Consider the following 18,418-nt stretch of genomic DNA (forward strand, 5'->3'; position numbering starts at 1 on the left):
ACAACCTCGTTTATCCAAGGCAATGTGGGAAAAGGGTACCTCGGATAAGAAGGAAACTCGTATAACACGGAAAAAATAAAAAAATCGAAAATTTGAATCATTTTTTATGTATCTGAAATGGTAGAATGAAATTTAATCACGACTATGACTTTTTTCCTGTTTTGCGACATGGCAATGTTCGTTCATTGATTGTTGAAGGCCATCTGTTAATTTTTAGCTTACAACAGAAGAGCACACAATACATGTAACAAGTTTATGCGGCTCCATCCGTTTTATCCGCGTTTTTCTGTCGTATGGGAGCAAGTGCGTTGCCTCGGATAACGCGGAGGCTCCGTCGATCGAAGGCCGGTTAAACGAGGCTGTAGTGTATTAAGAAAATTGTAAAAAAATTTAAAAATTTGAAGAATTATGAATTGTTATTCAGAGAATTGTAAAAGTGTGGCGCGGCGCTTATATTGCTATCCGTATCCCGAGTGGAAATTTCACTCGGTTCGCTTGGGTCTAAATCAGTTTTGGGATTCAATACTGATCAGAATTTCTCGACTATGCTTTCAGATCGTGATTTGATAAGATGCTGCACAGAGTATCTGGACCCAATGCGGCGGAGTGAATTCTGATTCTATTCTGATCAGTCAAATCCCAACTGGATCTGTATTGATTCCGGTACTGATCAGCAAGTTCGGATCGTATCTATTTGATCAGACATGGATCCAAACAAGCGTTACATTTGCTATCCAAAACTGATCAAAATCAGTTCTGATGGAGTAGTCTCTTATTCTAGACTGATTGGAATTTCCACTCACGATCGTCTTAGTCCATAAATCACGTGATCCAATTTTGGCTCATTTCTGACCCCCTCCCCCCCTGGTGATCAATCGTGACCTTTCGTCGACCCCCCCGACGCATGTTATCACGTGTGTTTTTTTTCAAAACTCAGGATAAAAAATGATCGCTTTTGAAAAAAATTTTTTTTTTTTTTTGTTAAAAAGACAACTCTTTTATACACGTCTAATGAACGAAAAATAATTTTATTCCAGAAACAAATCGTTAAAGTATATGAGTCATAGTTTCATCTCTTAAGTATATTAATTTCAATAGTATAATGTTTCGATATTTGCTATCGATCACTCTGCAAATAGTTCCTCGTTGGAAATAGCCTTTTCTATCGTGTCTCTTTGGGAAAAGTCTTCTTTATATTAGCACGTTTCGTACAGAAGAGACTCTGAATTCATGAGTCGTCATCAATCCAAGGATTGTTAAAACATTCTTCAACACTAACAAACACTACTGTCAGGGTTCAACAATCCGTTATTGTCCAGTTGAATCATATCTTCGTTTTGTTTATCAGTCAACTCATCAAATGTATTTACCGACTAATTTCTTGGGTATTTGAACAAAAAAATACACGTGATATCCCCCNTGGACGCCCCCTTATATGATTGAAATCCTCAAAAAGTTTGATGAATCGAAATAAAATGTTTACTTGGGGGCTCCAGTGGTAACACAATGTATCGCTCCATAATTGTAAAAACAATCAGGATTCGAATCCTTATCGCAACTCAGATCGGGATGATAACGACCCTTGTCAGTCAAGGCATGACTCAGAGTGCAAGGACAGAGTGAGACTTCAGCGGCAAAATTCTTCAGGTATCTGTCATTCATGATCCAATTGTCGCAGAGCTTCTGCGGCCACTTGGCTCCATGCTCCCGCTCCCACTGAGGCCCGAAGTACCAAGCAAGGGGGATGGGTTTGCTCCATAAAACTCTGGAAATAGTCATTAATTCTCATATAAGTCGTTGATCAATTCGACTTATGAAATTAAAATCGAGATGGTAAAATTTGATTGTGATTTCTTACTCCATCAATGAATATTTGGAATTCATCCTCTTGAATTTTATAACTACATCAATTAAAGAAAATGATTTCATTGTAATTTTGAATATCATGGAAATTAATGTGGAGGAGAAGAATGTTCCCGAATAATTTTACCTTACGTAGATATTCTGGAATTCATCAATTCGTTAGTTATTGAAATCGAATATATTTAAAATTCATCTTCGTCCCAGAATCACATGAGGATTATATTCCACGCCAAATGAATCAACCGTTGGTCCTCACCCTCTTGGAAATTAATGGCGATTTTTCTACACGATTGGGAGGGGGGGGGGGGNATTTTTTCAGATTTTTTCGGCAGCCCAGTTGAGAAATATGATTTTTTCTTCGTCGTCCATTTTTTTTCCATAACTCAAGTTCTATCTATCCGATTTTGATTTATTAACTGTCAAACTTTTTCATTTTTTACTACCTATAAGCATATTTTTAGTGAAATTTTTTTTTCAATCTCTAGATGCTCATAATAACTAATTTTCGAGAAAAGAAGTTGAAAAACTTGAATTTCGGAAATTACGTCACGGTTGATTTGTTTCATTTTTTTCAGAAATTCTTATAATCAAAACAAGTATTTTGAACTGTCATATAAGTGAGCATCCTTCTGGATCTATTTTATTTTCCATTTTTTCTTTCCGAAATTCCGCAAATTTGGTCAAAACACCCCAAAATGGCATTGATTGATTTTGATTATAGACAGTATGAAGTGAATTTAACTGTATATCTATATATTAAATATTTTTCGATAAATAATCGAAGTCGTTTTGCGGTGTTTTGACCAAATTTGCAAATTTCCAAAAAGAAAAAATTAAACATAAAATAGATCTAGGAGGATGATTAGGGGAGAAAAGAGCTTAGTCGGTAAGAATGCCCGGCGCGTATCTGGAAGACCCGGGTTCGATTCCCGGCTGGGTGAAGCGGAAATTTTTTCTCTCTAAATTCTAATTCTCTTAGAATTCTTTATGCCTAAAGGAGGTTAGGCGGTGTTTGAGGTGAATTTGAGACTGAATTTCTGTGGTTCCCGGTAGCTTAGTCGGTAAGAGTGCCCGGCGCGTATCTGGGAGACCCGAGTTCGATTCCCGGCTGGGTGAAGCGAAAATTTTTTCTCTCTAAATTCTAATTCTCTTAGCTAATGCCCAACTGAGTATCGGCTTAAAAAACTTGGTTTGATTATAAGAATTAATGAAAAAACAATTTTGAAAATCAACCGTGACGTAATTTGCAAAATTCAAGTTTTTCAACTTTCTTTTTGGAAATTCGTTATTATAAGCATCTAAGAATGCTTATAATGCTTCTAAGAATGCTTATAATAGTGTAGGCGGTAAAAAATGAAAACTTTTGACGCTTAATAAATCAAAGTCGGACAAATCGAACTCAAGTTATTGGAAAAAATGGAAAAATGAAAAAAAATCGTATCTTCGAGCTGAGCTGCCGAAAAAATCTGAAAAAATTTAAGAGATAGTTCTTCAACCCCCCCAATGGTAGAAAAAATCGCCATCAATTTCCAAGAGGATGAGAGTCAGCGGTTGACTAATTTGGCGTGGAATACCTCACTACATTACAACTTTAAACATATCATTTTATTTTAAGTACCGGAGAGAATACATTCTCTGATAATTGTTCCTGAAGTAGATATTGTGTAACTCATCAAATCATCCTTTCCGTCCCGGCGGGCGCAAAGTTACATTTCCCTCCCGCTTCGCGGGAGGGAACTCTGACTTTGCGCCTACGCCGAGACGGAAAATCGCGTTCTAACCACGGGAAGTAAAATAAAGGACCCTCAGCCGCCAGTGCAATTACCAGCCGAGCCGAAGGCGAGGTTGGTAAGCACGCGGCTGAGGGTCCTTTATTTTACTTCCCGTGGTTAGAAATATACTATTATCCATAGGTCCATATCCAGAGGGTAAAAGTTGAATAATTCCAATTTCCGAATTTAAACCGATTTTTAAAATCTAATTAATCAATCATTTCAACGCGCTGGAAACGAAATTATAAAATGTATTTTTTCACACACCTGCACGGAAGGTTCGTACTTTGCTCCCTGATGAGCGGGAAAGGTACTCCCTCGGGCGGAAAGTCAAGACTTTTCGCCCTAGGGTGGAAATTCGCTCCCCCGGGCGGAAAGTCAAGACTTTCCGCCCTAGGGTGGAAAGTTGCTCCCAAGGGTGGAAAGTACTCACTTTCCTCCCGCTCATCAAAGAGCAAAATACGAACTTTCCTTTGCAGGCGTGTTAAAAAATAGCATGCGCACCTCGGGCGGGAAAACATGACTTTCCGCCCTTGATGGACAATATACTATTCATTCTCTGCCCCACCATCAGTAAATATTTTAAATTCGTATTCATCTCGAATTTCATAAATGAACGGATTGTCCAAATTATCTCGTAAATCAAGTCCTGAAAAGAATACGTTAATTTTCTAATTCCTCAGACTCACCGTTTTGACTTGGATTCTCTTTCACTAAATGGGCTTAAATTACTCAAGAATAATTGTTTAAATTACGTACGGTGTGATGTCAAGTCCCGAGTAATCGGTGGGTTTCGTTAAATTAATGGAAATGAAACCAAAGTGGATGTCCCGTTGATAGGGATTATCGTAATTACGATACTTGGCTGGTGTTATCGTGTATTCCCCAGTGTTGGTCCAATCCCCCTGAAATATTCAAATCTATAAGTAGTATGTTTCGTCATTAGACCGAAAAAAACTTTTCTGTCCCGGCGGGCGCAAAGTTACATTTCCCTCCCGCTTCGCGGGAGGGAACTCTGACTTTGCGCCTACGCCGAGACGGAAAATCGCGTTCTAACCACGGGAAGTAAAATAAAGGACCCTCAGCCGCGTGCTTACCAACCTCGCCTTCGGCTCGGCTGGTAATTGCACTGGCGGCTGAGGATCCTTTAGTTTCCCTCCCTAGGTTAGAAATATACTATTCTAGCGAATATGAGCTTGCAGCCCGAGCCGAAGGCGAGGGTTGCAATCATATGAGCTAGAACAGTATATTCTGCATCAAGGGCGAAAAGTCAAGACTTTCCGCCTGAGGTGCACATGCGATTTTTTAACACGCCTGCAAAGGTTAGTTTGTATTTTGCCCTTTGATGAGCGGGAGGAAAGTATGAACTTTCCGTGCAGGGGTGTGAAACATTTTTTTTCCGTACTGACCTTCACTTTTCCTCGTCCGGGGATTGGTATTGGCCCTTCCCCACACTTGTAAAAGTGAAAATCACTACGGAAAAGTATCGTTCACGACTAGCGCCATAGGGTTTTTTACTCGCGTGGTTGACCAGTCCGCGTCTTCGGCTCGGACGCCAACTCCACGCGAGTAAAAAACCCCATAGCACTCGTCCTGAAATATCCCTAGTGGAAAAACATAAGGTGGAGGCGTAACATGCCTGATCAGAATTTCGGATCGGACTTGATCAGTCTCTGATCGAAAGCTGAAGAGAATTTCCACTCGGGTATGAGTCAATTTGAGAGTGAAATTCGTAAGTATCCTGATAGCTCAGATGGTAAGAATATCCGACATACTAGATAATGCGGTAATTAACTCACTATCAATTGATATTAATATTTTACTCAGACAAGGAAGGTTTAAAAAACTAAAAAAAATAGGGTCTTCATAATCCTATTTTATCTCTCTTTAATCTTGTAATTAACTTAGCGCTGTTTTTTTTTCACTATCAATTACACACAACAATTTTTCTTTTTTTTTTCTTTGTAAATCTTTATTTTTTGGGCGCCTCAACAAAAACATATTCAAAAGCTCCTGAAGGGAGCATTTAACCAACAATATTAGTATGAAATAAAACAAAATAAAATACATTACTAAATTAAACACGAGAGCTACAATGTGGCCATAATTTATCATAACACAAATAATTTCCATTAATTTTTTTATATACCTGTTTTTTTTCTTGTAAATTACTGTACATATGTAAATATATTGTTGTCTATTTCAATAAAAACATGGTTAAGCAAAAAAAAAGTAAGAGCACCCGACGCGACATTGGGAGGTCCCAAGTTCGATTCCCGGCTAGGAAATTACTAATTTTTTCTCTCAAAAAAATTAAATTTAATTAATGCCTAATGATGGTAAGCGGAGAAACCCTAGTGGAAAAACATAAGGTGGAGGCGTAACATGCCTGATCAGAATTTCGGATCCCGGGTAGAAATTCAACCGGGGATTCAGCCGCAACTCGGGTGAGCGCGAGCTCAGCCTCGGCTTGCCGCTTGACCCGAGTTCACGCCGCGACACGCCGCTCCATACCGGCTCACAGTCGAACGCTCATCAGACGGCATAACCCGGCACTTGAGTTTGAGCTGTGGCTCAACGCTCAGAACTCAGCTCCGATTGAGTCGTGTCGTTTCGAGTGGAGGGTGGAATAGAATGATATTTATGCATTTTTAGAATATCGATTTAAAATTTGAATACTTTGGAAAATCCTTGTCTTCTTACTATAAAAAAAAATGGAATTCCACTGAACTTTCTATAAAATTTGAAATTTACTGATTTTTCCCTCTGTCATCGAATATAAAACCTGGCACTTTCTCTAAGAATTCCTATTGAATTTGTATTGGAGCTCTATGAGAATCCTATTTAAGTTTTATTGCAATTCTATTTTTTTTTGCGTCAATGCCATTGAAAATTATGCAACTTTCCCCTGCATTTTTAATAGATATTTGTTTGTAGAAAAAAATCCATTGATTTTTCTAGATAATTTATTCTGTTAGGATTTCTTCCACAGAAACTACTGGGCATGAATTTTCCAAGTTTTGTTCCTGCATTTGATTAAAAGAAAAGAAGAAAAACCGAGCGGAAAAAACTTGGAAATCTTACGCCTAAGAAAATCAATAGGAACATAAAAACCTATTTATTTTCTTGCACCAAATTTTACCTTAACAAAAAGACTATCGAGTTGCATAATCTCCTATAGAATCGGCGCAAGAAACGAATAGAATTCTAATAGAACTTCCGGAAAATTCTCATAGAATTCCAATAGAAATTTAATAGAAAGCGCTAGTTTTTTCTGTTGAATTTTTTCATGCGTGTTATTTCGGCATACCTGTATTCAACATTTCCCTAATAAATCGTAGAATATTCTTAGAACTCGTAGGCCTATCGAAAAATGAATCCTCTCCTGTAGCGTTGATAATTAATAATAAAGGTTCGTTAACGTTTTTCAAGTGAGTATTTTTCTTGATTTTGTTTTTTGTATTCGCGAGAAAAAAGAAAGTTTCGACTACGTTTCAGTGAATTGTTCTACCTTGTATTTTCAGATTAATCCCATTCGATTAGTTAATATCACGTTATTTCTGATGAGCTTGTGATTGTTCATCTGAAAAAGCATGCCATCTTCACATTTATTCGATTGTTTTTTCGCTCAAATCACGATGCCATCGGACCTGTCAAATCATTATTGAGGTTAAGTATACTGGGATTGAGTAATTGGAGATGAACCTGAGGTTGAGCAGTGGCCATTCAACTAAAGCCCGGCGAAGCGTTTCGCGTAATAGTCTAACGCTGGGCTGTGAGCGCGTGACGCGGCTCAACCTCGGGTACATGTGACGCGCGTAGAGTTTATCCCAAGCTGGGGCGGAGTGGCGTATTTATAGCTGGGATACGGGTTCCGAGGCGAGCTCGAGCGGCGTAATTTCTACCCGGGATCGGACTTGATCAGTTTCTGATCGAGAACTGAACAGAATTTCCATTCGGGATACTATTTAGGCCGTATGTCGAATGATATGTTTGTTTGTGTAGCGCTGCCTTACGGCCGGAATGACGAAAAGATTTATTGTCGATATAATTTGTGATGTCATCAAGCTCATCATTAAATCATCTGATAAGCTTTTCATCATTTGTGACTTTAAAAAAACGTAACAGAATGCCATACGCCTTCGGTAGAAAATTTTGTTGACATTCGATTAGGAATGCAAAATGACGGTAATTTTTGGTATGCGTCGCAAAGTTACCGTTTTCTGACCATTTCTGACTTGACGCATACCTGATGATGCAAACTGACCGGTCAGCTTACCCAATCGTTAGTAATTTTTTCTCGTCATTTATGCTGAAAAGTCGTTCGTCTAGATGTAACCTAACCGTCATTTTTGTTCTCGGTCATTTTTTTTTTCATTTTTTTCATGAATTTTTTCATAAATTTGAATAAAATTATGAATGACGCCGAAACGAAAATCGTAAATTCGAACAATGGTCCAACGGTTTGAATATTACGTACTTCCTATAGTATTCAAACCGCTTGACCACTGTTTCCTTAACCGTAGACTGGTCACCCTATGAAGGAAACCCCGCCACGCGTCGTTTTTCTTTAATTACATTTGACTAGCTAACCAGAAAATTAAAAAAAAATTGACTTTGTCAATTAAAGTGTCTACAAAATTATGGTAGTTGTTAGAACACGATATTTCCCAACATTCCTAAAGAAAGCAAATCATTTCGAACAGATGAATTATTTTTTCCCATGTTATATGAAATTGCCCACGGCGCGACTTTGCCAGAAACTCGCTAAACGCGCCCGGGCAGTGCAGAGTGAATTCGACAACGCTAAAGCCTAAATAACACAGCGGGGAATTAGTGATGCCACGAGACATTTCCCGACACAATACTTTGGAGAGATTGCTTCGGTCTCAGTGAACACGGAAAATTTTGGTTTCGTCTCAGTTTTTAAATGGCCAGTGTCGACTTCTCTCGTGATGACTCTGAGTCAATTTATGTCATTTTGGTTTCCAGTTTTTCGCCTTTTTTATGACCGAGATGAGACAAACCGAGACAAAAACCGAGATTTTACATTAAAAAATACGAAAAACTTGAGACCGAGATGAGATAAATTGACTCGGAACCATCACGAGAGGAGTCAATATTGCGTATTTCGCGACTGAGACGAGCGCAACGATTTTCATGTTCATTGAGACCGAGAGCATCTCTCCAAAGTTTTGTCTCGTAAAGTGTCTCGCGGCATCACTACGGGGAATCCCCGCAGAGGTGACCAAAGTTGCAGGGACGCGTTTGGTGACCAGACTAGGGTTAATCAGAAGGGTCAGAAGAGTGAGAAACTTCACAAGCATCATACGGTTGGAATTACCAGAGTGAAATGGTCGAGAAAATGTGCAATGCAGGCAAGAGGGTCATATATGGGTACGATTCAGGGAACCAAAGAGTTTAGAAGTGCCTTATGGATGTGATAGTTAAGAATCAAATGACATGCATGAGAAGATCATGAGGATCAGACAGGATCGTATGCATGAGCTCGAATAAAAAATTTGAGTTTCACTTTCAGCGATGATTTCTAATTATCTAATGGAAGTCATTAGAAATCACTACCGGAAATGGAAATCACTTGATTTCCAGTGATTTCTGGTGATTTCTTCCTTAATTTCCAATCGAGTGGTAAAGTGATTTTCTAAGTGACCAGCCCTTCGGCACAAATAATACACTTCAGTAAATATATTTTCGTGAGAAGACCCGGTAAACCGCGATTCTAACCTCGCTTCGCTCGGTTTGATCGCGGTTTACGGGCCTTCTGACGAAAAATTGCATTCATCACACGGTCCAAAAGTATTTTCTGACGAATGTGATTATAGGCCTCGCCTTCGGCTCGGCCTACAAAGCCACGTTCGTCAGAAAATACTTTGTGGACCTTGTGATGAAAATAACTATTTCGGCGTTTACCAGTGACTGTGATAAGAATTCTAACAGAATTCCAATAGAAATTCAATTTAGTTTTTCTGTTGAATTTTGGGTGCAACTATTGATCGTTGCAAGCGCCAATTATGACTAAATCTCTGACCTACCTCAAGAAGACCAATGTACTCGAATTCAGGTCGAATTGTTGTTTCTCGATAGCCCCAGAGTGACAGCTGAACTTCAGCATTTAGATTGCTGGTCAAGTTATAAGCATCCCAAGTTATTCTTATTTCCCGGGGATCTCGTTCGTGCACTGCTCGATTTTGGAAGTATATCCTCTCGGTTGCTGTTGCTGGAGTTTCTGGAAGAATTTTGAAGGATGGAGAACTAAGTTTCATTTTTCAATTATCGCGTTCTCTATAACGAGTGATAAAAATCCAATGATTTTTTAATCGAAATGAAATCTCTGAGAAATGCTTCAAGATTTCGCTAGACATAGCTAGCTGATTTTTTCAGATAATTTTTGGGCGTGAATGTCGGCTCTTTACACTGATAGACTGATTCATTCATTTCAAACGAGATTCGTTAACTATTAACGAATGGGAGAGTTGAATATGACCAAATCAATATTCGTTAATAGTTAACGAATGGTTCACTTGAAAGGTGAAAGTCGAGTCCAACAAGGCTCCTCAAATATGCATTTGTTAACTATTAACGAATGAACATGTGGTGAGACCGAATAGATCCTAGACTTCAACTAAATCCATTTGTTAACAATAACTAATCATCAGTGTAATTCCGTAGCGAAGTAGTAAAAGGAGATGAGTGCATTAAAAAAAATTTTTTTTTTGCGTGAATCACAATGGAATATTAATTTTAAAATGGTAATAATAATATTACGAATTTCGAAAAAAATGCACTCCTCTGCTTTTACCACTTCGTTACTGAATTGATTGTATCACGGATACAGCCGCTTGTAGTTTTGCTTTTCACTCTACACCGAGAGAAAACAAGTTCAACACATGTTCCTAAACAAGTCTTATTGGAATTAAAACAAGTCGAGAATAAGCCCCCAGAGGCGAAAATAATCGATAAAATGTCGATGCGTGACTTTTTAGAAAAAAAGTTTTTTGGATGAATTGCTCTATACCCGGGTGTATTGAATAAATCGACAATAATAGTAATTAGTAGCCAGAATCTCAGATGTTCACTCCAAGTGTTGCGCATATTTCGGAACCTGCGACAAACATGCGAGTTGGAATGTCGTGTTTTCCTCCCTTGGTACGCAATCTACTACACGGAGCGAAAAATTCAATAAAAATTACCAGAAAAAACGTAAAAATTACGTTACGAAACGAAATTCGCGAGCGAAGTAAAATTCAATAAAAAGTTTGAGTCGGAACTGAAATTGTACGAATCGCCACGTAAATTCTACGATTTGTTTCGTAGAAATTAACCACCCGTCTGATGACTCACCGCTGTGGGGATAACAAATCGTTCGATAATTTTTCTCCAACGATTGAGAAATTTTACGCAACGGAACGTAGAAATAATTCACCAGCTTCATAAAAATTGTTGAACGTTCAAAAATTTTTGATTTTGGAGGTAATAAGTCGGGAAGTTTCTGTAAGATTTTACTTCTTCGGGAAAAATTACGTGACAATTTCGTACTTTGTTCGGTGATGAACCTGAAAATTCACTGAACGTTTCAGATTTCTTCGCTTCCATTCATATAAAAATTGCCGGAAAACGATTCCCCATTGCGGATTACATGAATTGTTCCATAATTTCTACTGAATATTTCTCTCAGCTTCTCAGTGACATCGATGATAACCTAGGATCTATTTTGCTTTTTGTCCACTTACCAATGAAGAATTTTCCCTTCCAATCGAACTGTCCATTATTGACGACGATAGCGAATCTGATATATCCCTCGGCTTTCACGAATGGTTGAATGCAAATAACACGATTCCTGTCAATTACTGTGCCGAAGACTTCCTCAGTATCAAATCGACATTTGATTTTATCTTTTGGAAGGAAACAAGGCCCTGTGATATTTACTACAGTACCACCGAGCATATTTCCACTTTCCGGAGCGAATGTCAACGGTAAATGTGCTCCAGCTGTAATACACATGCAATTAATTGATCATACACTGTTAAAAATTTTCTTCTGAATTTTCCGTGCCAAATTCCAGAAATTTTTATCGTGTTCAAGTTCAACTGTAATTTCAGGAACTTTTGTCATGGAAAAGTCGAATATTCCATTGATTGTTTATTCAAATGATCTGAAAATCAATAAAATACTTGATTTTTCAGTTCAATTATTCCGTGAAAATTCAGAAAAAAAATGAAAATTCATGTCATTTTGTTTTTGAATATTCATATTCCACTAAAAATTCAATTAAATTGTGAAACTTTCATTATTCAGAAAAAAAATTATTCTGTGTAAAATGTAATTTGAATGACGCCGAATATTTATGATTTTTTCAAATTTTTTTCACTGTGAAAGATACTTAGATATCCTTAAGGAACACGTCTATATGAATTTTCAATATTATGAGGTTGGATTCAATTGAAGGTCAAATCATTTATGGAACTCCCTATTCATTGTGTAAATTTCTAAATATTTTTTCATGCTCTAAGTCTGTCGCCAATGAGAAATTATGAAACCCGTATGTGAGTAATTCCATATTATTGAGCTTTCCAATGGCATTGGTTAATTTTCATTATCTGTCAGTTTTCAAATCATTCAATTTTAAAATACGTTTCCCTTGATACGTTTTCCTTCGAGTGAATGTGACATCTAGAGACCGTACTTGAAGAGTCAAGTGATCATTAATATTTCCATGACAGCTTGATTTTTCCATTTTAAAAATAGAAAAAATCACACGAAAATGAAAATTTTAGCACTGTTCCATTGGCCCTAGATGTAGACTTGAATACATGAATGCAATCTATAAATTTTACTCTTTATAATACAAGAAAAACTTGAATTGATGAAAAGTCCATTGGCTTACCGATATCTTTGTTGCAAGTTCCATGCATTATCTTCTCATCAATCCGGAAAATGTGTCTGCCTTCAAATCCATTAGCCCAGCCCCGACTGGTCAGATCCCGAATAGTTGACATTTGTGAATAGGGTTTATACTCGTAGCTCTGAGTTCCGTTGCCAGCATTGAAGCCCACCTAATAACATTACATGTACAATTTCATTTTGATTTTAATAAAGATTTATTGGTAAATTTATACATACAAGATATATTTTTAACAAAATATAACAACAGCTTATGATACCTTATGATACCCGAATCATGCTTAGCCCTTAAGTGATTACGCTTAAGGTATATCCCTCAAAAACACGTTTTTCTTAAGATTGTCCCCATTCTTTTCATAGATAATATTTATAATAGTCCCCAGCTATTGAAAAAAATCCTAACTAGCTGTACTACCTAGTTTAGGAGATAATAAATAATGAAATGCAGACTTCTCACACGCGAGGCGCACGGAGAGAAATATTCAGTAAAAATTATGGAACAATTCACGTAATCTGCAATGGGGAATCGTTTTCCGGCAATTTTTATAGGAATGGAAGTGAAGAAATCTGAAAGCTGGTGAGTTATTTCTACGTTCCTTTCCGTAAAATTTCTCAATCGTTGGGAAAAAATTATGGAACTTGTTGTCCCCATAGCGGTGAGTCATCAGATAGGTGGTTAATTTTTACGGAACAAATCGTCGAATTTACGTGGCGATTCGTACAATTTCAGTTCCGACTCACACTTTTTATCGAATTTTACTTCGCTTGCGGATTACGTTTCGAAACGTAATTTTTACGTTTTTTTCTGAGAATTTTCCTCATCCAAATGTCAGCCAATAGAATTGCAAAATTCGACTGTTATTGATAATTTTTGATAATTCAACTGGTAATTTTTCATGTTGACTATATTTGTGGAAAACAAAAGATTCCGTGGTCGAGTGAACCCCTGGTTGGAACTGTCAGATGGATTTTGTCTCATAGTGCAATTCTTCTGGCCGGCATTTGGATGGGAAAATTCCCTCCCGAATCCTACTCGAGCTTCAAAATTAATCGAGTAATTCCCTCAAGGTTCCCTGCACACAAACTTGACTCCTTCGTTTGTTTGAAACGAACCTATCGGGAATTGCTCGATAATTTTGAAGCTCTCGTGGTATTACTTGTGGTAATTTTTACTGAATTTTTCTCTCCGTGCATAGACCAAACGGGGGTTACAGGTCTTTTCGAACTCGATTTTCTCATCTTATGAGAAAACGGTTTTTACGATGTTCTTAAAGGACTAATCCGTGATGGATAGATAAATTCCGAATAGTGAATTTTCTGTAACATTTTGTACTACATAGTTTCTGCGACATTCAAAATATTCAAAAAATTCGATAGGAAATGATTTGGATTTTTTTAAAGGATTTTTTCCCGGTAGAAAATTGAAAATTTCTGTTGAAATTACTTGTTGTTATCAAATATTTGCATAATAAAAAAAGAAAAAAAAAATCTCCGCCAATCCTGAGAAATACGGGCGGGCAGTATTACCCGGTGGGCGGTGCAGGCACCAGCTCCCCTAATGAATCATTTACGGATACTTACATAAGCGGGCACTCCACCTTCGCCACCAGTGGTATCCCCACCAGCCTCAGTGTGACTCGTCCACTGTATGTCATGATAATTGAAGATAGCGTACGTGTAAACCTCATCAGTTGCCAAAACTAATTGAAAGGTATTAGTTTTATAGAGGGAATTGTCAATGCCTCCGGCGAAGGACATATTTTTCCACGTGACAATGACAGCATGTTTTGGTTGAAATGTATCGGATCCAACTACTCCCTCTCGAATATCCCATTTTACTCTTTCCCTCATCTCTACACCAAACTGATCAGTTCTCTTCTGCAAGTCCCTCTCCATTCTGTGAATTTATAAATTTCTTACATTCTTTTGTTGTGGATTCTTTCATATTTTTAATTTTCGAGTTTGATCATATGTATAGAGACATTTGATAAATTTTCATTTTTACGTGAGACTTATTCTGTTACGAGTTTTTCGTGAAAATTTGTCGGTAGAAACTCCGCACTGTATTTTTTTGTACTGACGAATTCGAAAGGAAATCCTATCGTTCACTAAGAAATTCGATCAATAATTCTATTATTTTTTTGCACAATATTTTCGGAAAATTTTGTAGCTTTTCAGCGTGTTTTTTTTAAATAAGAAACATATTGCATGGAGGAAAATTAACCCCTCACGTACGGGATCAATGCTTGGTATCGAGCCATACGAATGTGAATACTTGTTTTCAAAACTGATTATTTCTAAATCTATGCAGAATAACATGATCAGACAAACAAAATTGGAAACCGGAATACTGTAACTTCAATTACATATCGGTTTCATAATTTTCCATTCAGTAGAAATAATCGAATTCGAGTCGTATTGAGCACCCACTACGCTTGGTAACAGCAGGGCTGCGTGCGTGAGGGGTTAATAGACCTGTTTATTCTTTAGATATTCAACATGGAGAAAATTATTTGGTGAATTTTACTAAGCAGTTGGTGAAATTTAACAAATATTCAATTAAAATTCAGAAAAAGATTTTTCAATTTCATTCGACAACCATTTATTAAATTTTCAATAAACTTTCGTCGATTTATTGAAAATAAACTTGAGAATAAACTTTCGTCGATTTATTGAAAATTTAATAAATGGTTGTCGAATGAAATTGAAAAATCTTTTTCTGAATTTTAATTGAATAGTTGTCTACAATTCGAATTGTAGACTATTGCGAAAATATCTTCTAGGGGAGACATTGGTCAATTGTCAAGATATAAATGATTGCAGGATTGTTGTCAAATGCATCACCATCTAGTTTGGTAGTCAAAATTTATCGAATGAAATTGAAAAATCTTTTCTGAATTTTAATTAATTAGTTGTTAAACTTCACCAACTAGTTGTTGAAATTCAACAACTGGTTGGTAATTCATTTTTTCAACAACGAGTTGGTGAAATTCGTAAAATAATTTTCTCCGTGAAAACTGATTGATTTTTTCCATTGATTTTTTTTTTGTTAAAAGTTTAGTAGATATTGATAAAAAAAATTACGTATATACGTGCGTCGGTCCAAATCTATTCCATAAAGAGTGTGAATCAGTTTTGGATGGCTACTCGTGATTCTTCCAGACTGGTCAGAATTTCATCATTAAACTTTCGGATCAGAATCTATAGAGAGAGAAAAACGAGCAAGTTCTCAAACAAGTCTTATTTGGGTTAGCACAATCGTTAGTTGAAAATTATCAAAAAAATAATTGTTTGGTTCGAATTTGAAAGTCGTAAACACGAACGATTTGTTTGGCACCAGTAAGACTTATTTGACTCTTGTTTGGCTTGTTTAACTCTGCTATTTTTCTCTAAGTGTAATAAGATCTTGAACTAAGTGAATTCCAATCCTAGCATTCTAATCAGGCATGAATGCTAGCTTAAGCGTTACATTCCTCATCCAAAACTGACTGAAGTCAGTTTTTACTGATCGCTCCCTTATTCTAGCCTAATTTGAATGTCCACTGGGAGTATTGTTTTCAATACCTGAAGTAAACTCCTGGCTCTCGTTGATCGATATCAGTAGGTCGAAGTGATCCAATCCGACATTTGCTGAAGAAGATGCCAATAAACGCAGGGTCGTTCTTCTTCGGCCAGTCTTTCACGGGAAAGACCAATGGATACGTGTAATGATTCGGAGGATCACTGAATTCCAAGTATCCATTCATCGATAACTAAATAGTAAATTTTATTAGCGTCGTAATTGCATCTAATGAAGATTAGTCGAGAAGTGGTAAAACAATTTGCGACGGCACAACTCATTCCGCACTGAAAAAAATCCGCCGTCGATTTCAAAGCAGGAATACCCAAATTTGTAATATTTTATTACGGTTAATATTGTAGCCCTTAATTAGATAACATCACTCTTGAAATTTTTTTAGTACTTAAGTATCATCACTTCAAATATTCAAATTTTCAACTATTTTATCAATCAATAATTTGAGGTAGGAAGATTGACGATTGTTTGTGTAATCGAAAATCCCCTTTCAAGAAATTTGAATTATTCACTTAGTAGTAAATTTGCAGTTTCATATTAACAAATTTTAAATAGATCATTATTCGTAAAAAATCAGATTATTAATTTTATATTATTTGAAAAATTGAATCAACATATTTTAAACCTTGAATAATGTAAAGGTCAAATCCTTGTAATATTACAGAAATTTAATATTGATGGGGATCCCTGTTTCAAAGGCGGGCTCACTTTCGATAAAAATTCAAAAGCGGCGACTTTGTTATTAATTCATTGTTTTCGGCCCATGGAGTTGTACTTTACGCCGTTGAAAAGGCCCGTTGATGAACGCTGGTGAAAATTATCCAAAAACAGGAACCTTTGGTTTAAAGTTCCTCACGTCTTTGATTTCTATATCCATTAAAATTAAAAGCTTAGGCTTAGGCTTAGCCTTACGCTAATGCCTTGCGTCATTGAATTGCAAGATACAAAGACTCGTAGGCCTTTGGACTAAAAATTCCCTCGACTTTGAACGCATTTATGGGCGCAATGCCCTGAATTATGCGCCGCACCGTTGAATGAGCGTCGGATTTTTCACAGTGCGTTGATCGTTCAATTATCTTAGTAATGAGATAGCAAAAACGGTCTTCTGACGTGTTGTCTTAAAACTGCTTGTTTCTTTGATCACCACTAGAGTTGTGAATATGATCGTTTTTTTGTCATATTACAAAAAGGTGACGGTCATGTGACGTATTATATTTTTTGTTATACAATTAGAAAAAAAATTAGCTCCACCGAAAAACTACATGTTCCACATGAGAATATTTGATGGAGTGGAACAAATTTACTTGAGGGAAATTTATCAACTTGATAGAAGGAACTTTAATATCTTTCAGTAAAAGCACAATGATTTAGTCGGTTATTGGACTGGTTTCCAGGTCAGTTTTTAGCTCGGGTATGCAATATTTAGGCCAAAACCTTGCATACCCAGGCCAAAAACCAACTTGGTCTGGAGGCTTTTGTCCTACAAGGAGAATATATAAATAAAAATTACTGGGTGAAAGTAGTAATCGGGACCACACGTTCTAGCAAATTCGCTAAAAAGCTCTATTGGCATTGTATAGGAATTCGGTGGATTTTTCATAGGATTTCAATTGGCATTCTATCTTGTATTTTAGTTTTTGGCCTCTGCGGTCATTAGCTGATTCGATGTGAAGGAATCTATTATGTCCAAATGATAAAAATTGATCCAATCATTTGGATTAAGTCCAATATTTCGACCCCCTTTGCGGGGTCCTCCTCAGGGGCACATTTTATTGATGTCTACAAACAAATTAAAAAATATGAAGTAATGAACAGTTTAAAACCTATTGTATACAAAACTGCATGAATCATTAACCACATTACAGTAGAGGCTTCGTATAAGATGCCTGAGGGACAGTAGGAGAGTGAAATTCCGGGAACCCCTATGCGCCCAATACGCGCGCATAGAGAGGAGAAAAATAGGGATCAGCAGGTTTCAAATGAGATACCTCGCTCGTTGCGCCTGAATTCAATGAAATTGTCATTTTTACTGAATGAATATCGATAACTAATCAATTTATATGTGTTTAATGTTTTGAATTCGTATCGCCCGCGTTCCCTGTTCTCTCTAAACATAATAACCCCGCGTGATAAAATGGCAGCTGATGTTGGGGGATTGTTGGTGGATTCGAGTATAATCACAGACGAAAAATTACGATTTCCCGTCGAGGCGATAACAGTGCCGAGAGTGGGGATAGGCCTCGAGCACTCACAGCGCGAGGTATCTTATAGAAAGGTATTTTATACG

General features: G+C 37.0%; 1 protein-coding gene across 1 annotated transcript in view; it reads right to left on the reverse strand.

Annotated features, from left to right (window-relative positions):
• LOC107048377 (protein mesh) overlaps positions 1 to 18,418 on the reverse strand; it is a 44,557-nt gene that overhangs the window by 24,188 nt on the left and 1,951 nt on the right. The window contains exons 3-9 of the mRNA XM_015271524.1: positions 16,122 to 16,309; positions 14,139 to 14,454; positions 12,541 to 12,709; positions 11,387 to 11,644; positions 9,689 to 9,882; positions 4,395 to 4,540; positions 1,484 to 1,765 (exon numbers count right to left, since the gene is read on the reverse strand). Of these exons, the coding sequence (XP_015127010.1) occupies positions 1,484 to 1,765; positions 4,395 to 4,540; positions 9,689 to 9,882; positions 11,387 to 11,644; positions 12,541 to 12,709; positions 14,139 to 14,454; positions 16,122 to 16,309 (1,553 nt within the window). The remainder of the gene's footprint in view (positions 1 to 1,483; positions 1,766 to 4,394; positions 4,541 to 9,688; positions 9,883 to 11,386; positions 11,645 to 12,540; positions 12,710 to 14,138; positions 14,455 to 16,121; positions 16,310 to 18,418) is intronic.

The sequence above is a fragment of the Diachasma alloeum genome, unplaced genomic scaffold (genome assembly GCF_001412515.2).
Source record: "Diachasma alloeum isolate Michigan unplaced genomic scaffold, Dall2.0 Dall_scaffold_00188, whole genome shotgun sequence".
Lineage (NCBI taxonomy): Eukaryota > Metazoa > Arthropoda > Insecta > Hymenoptera > Braconidae > Diachasma > Diachasma alloeum.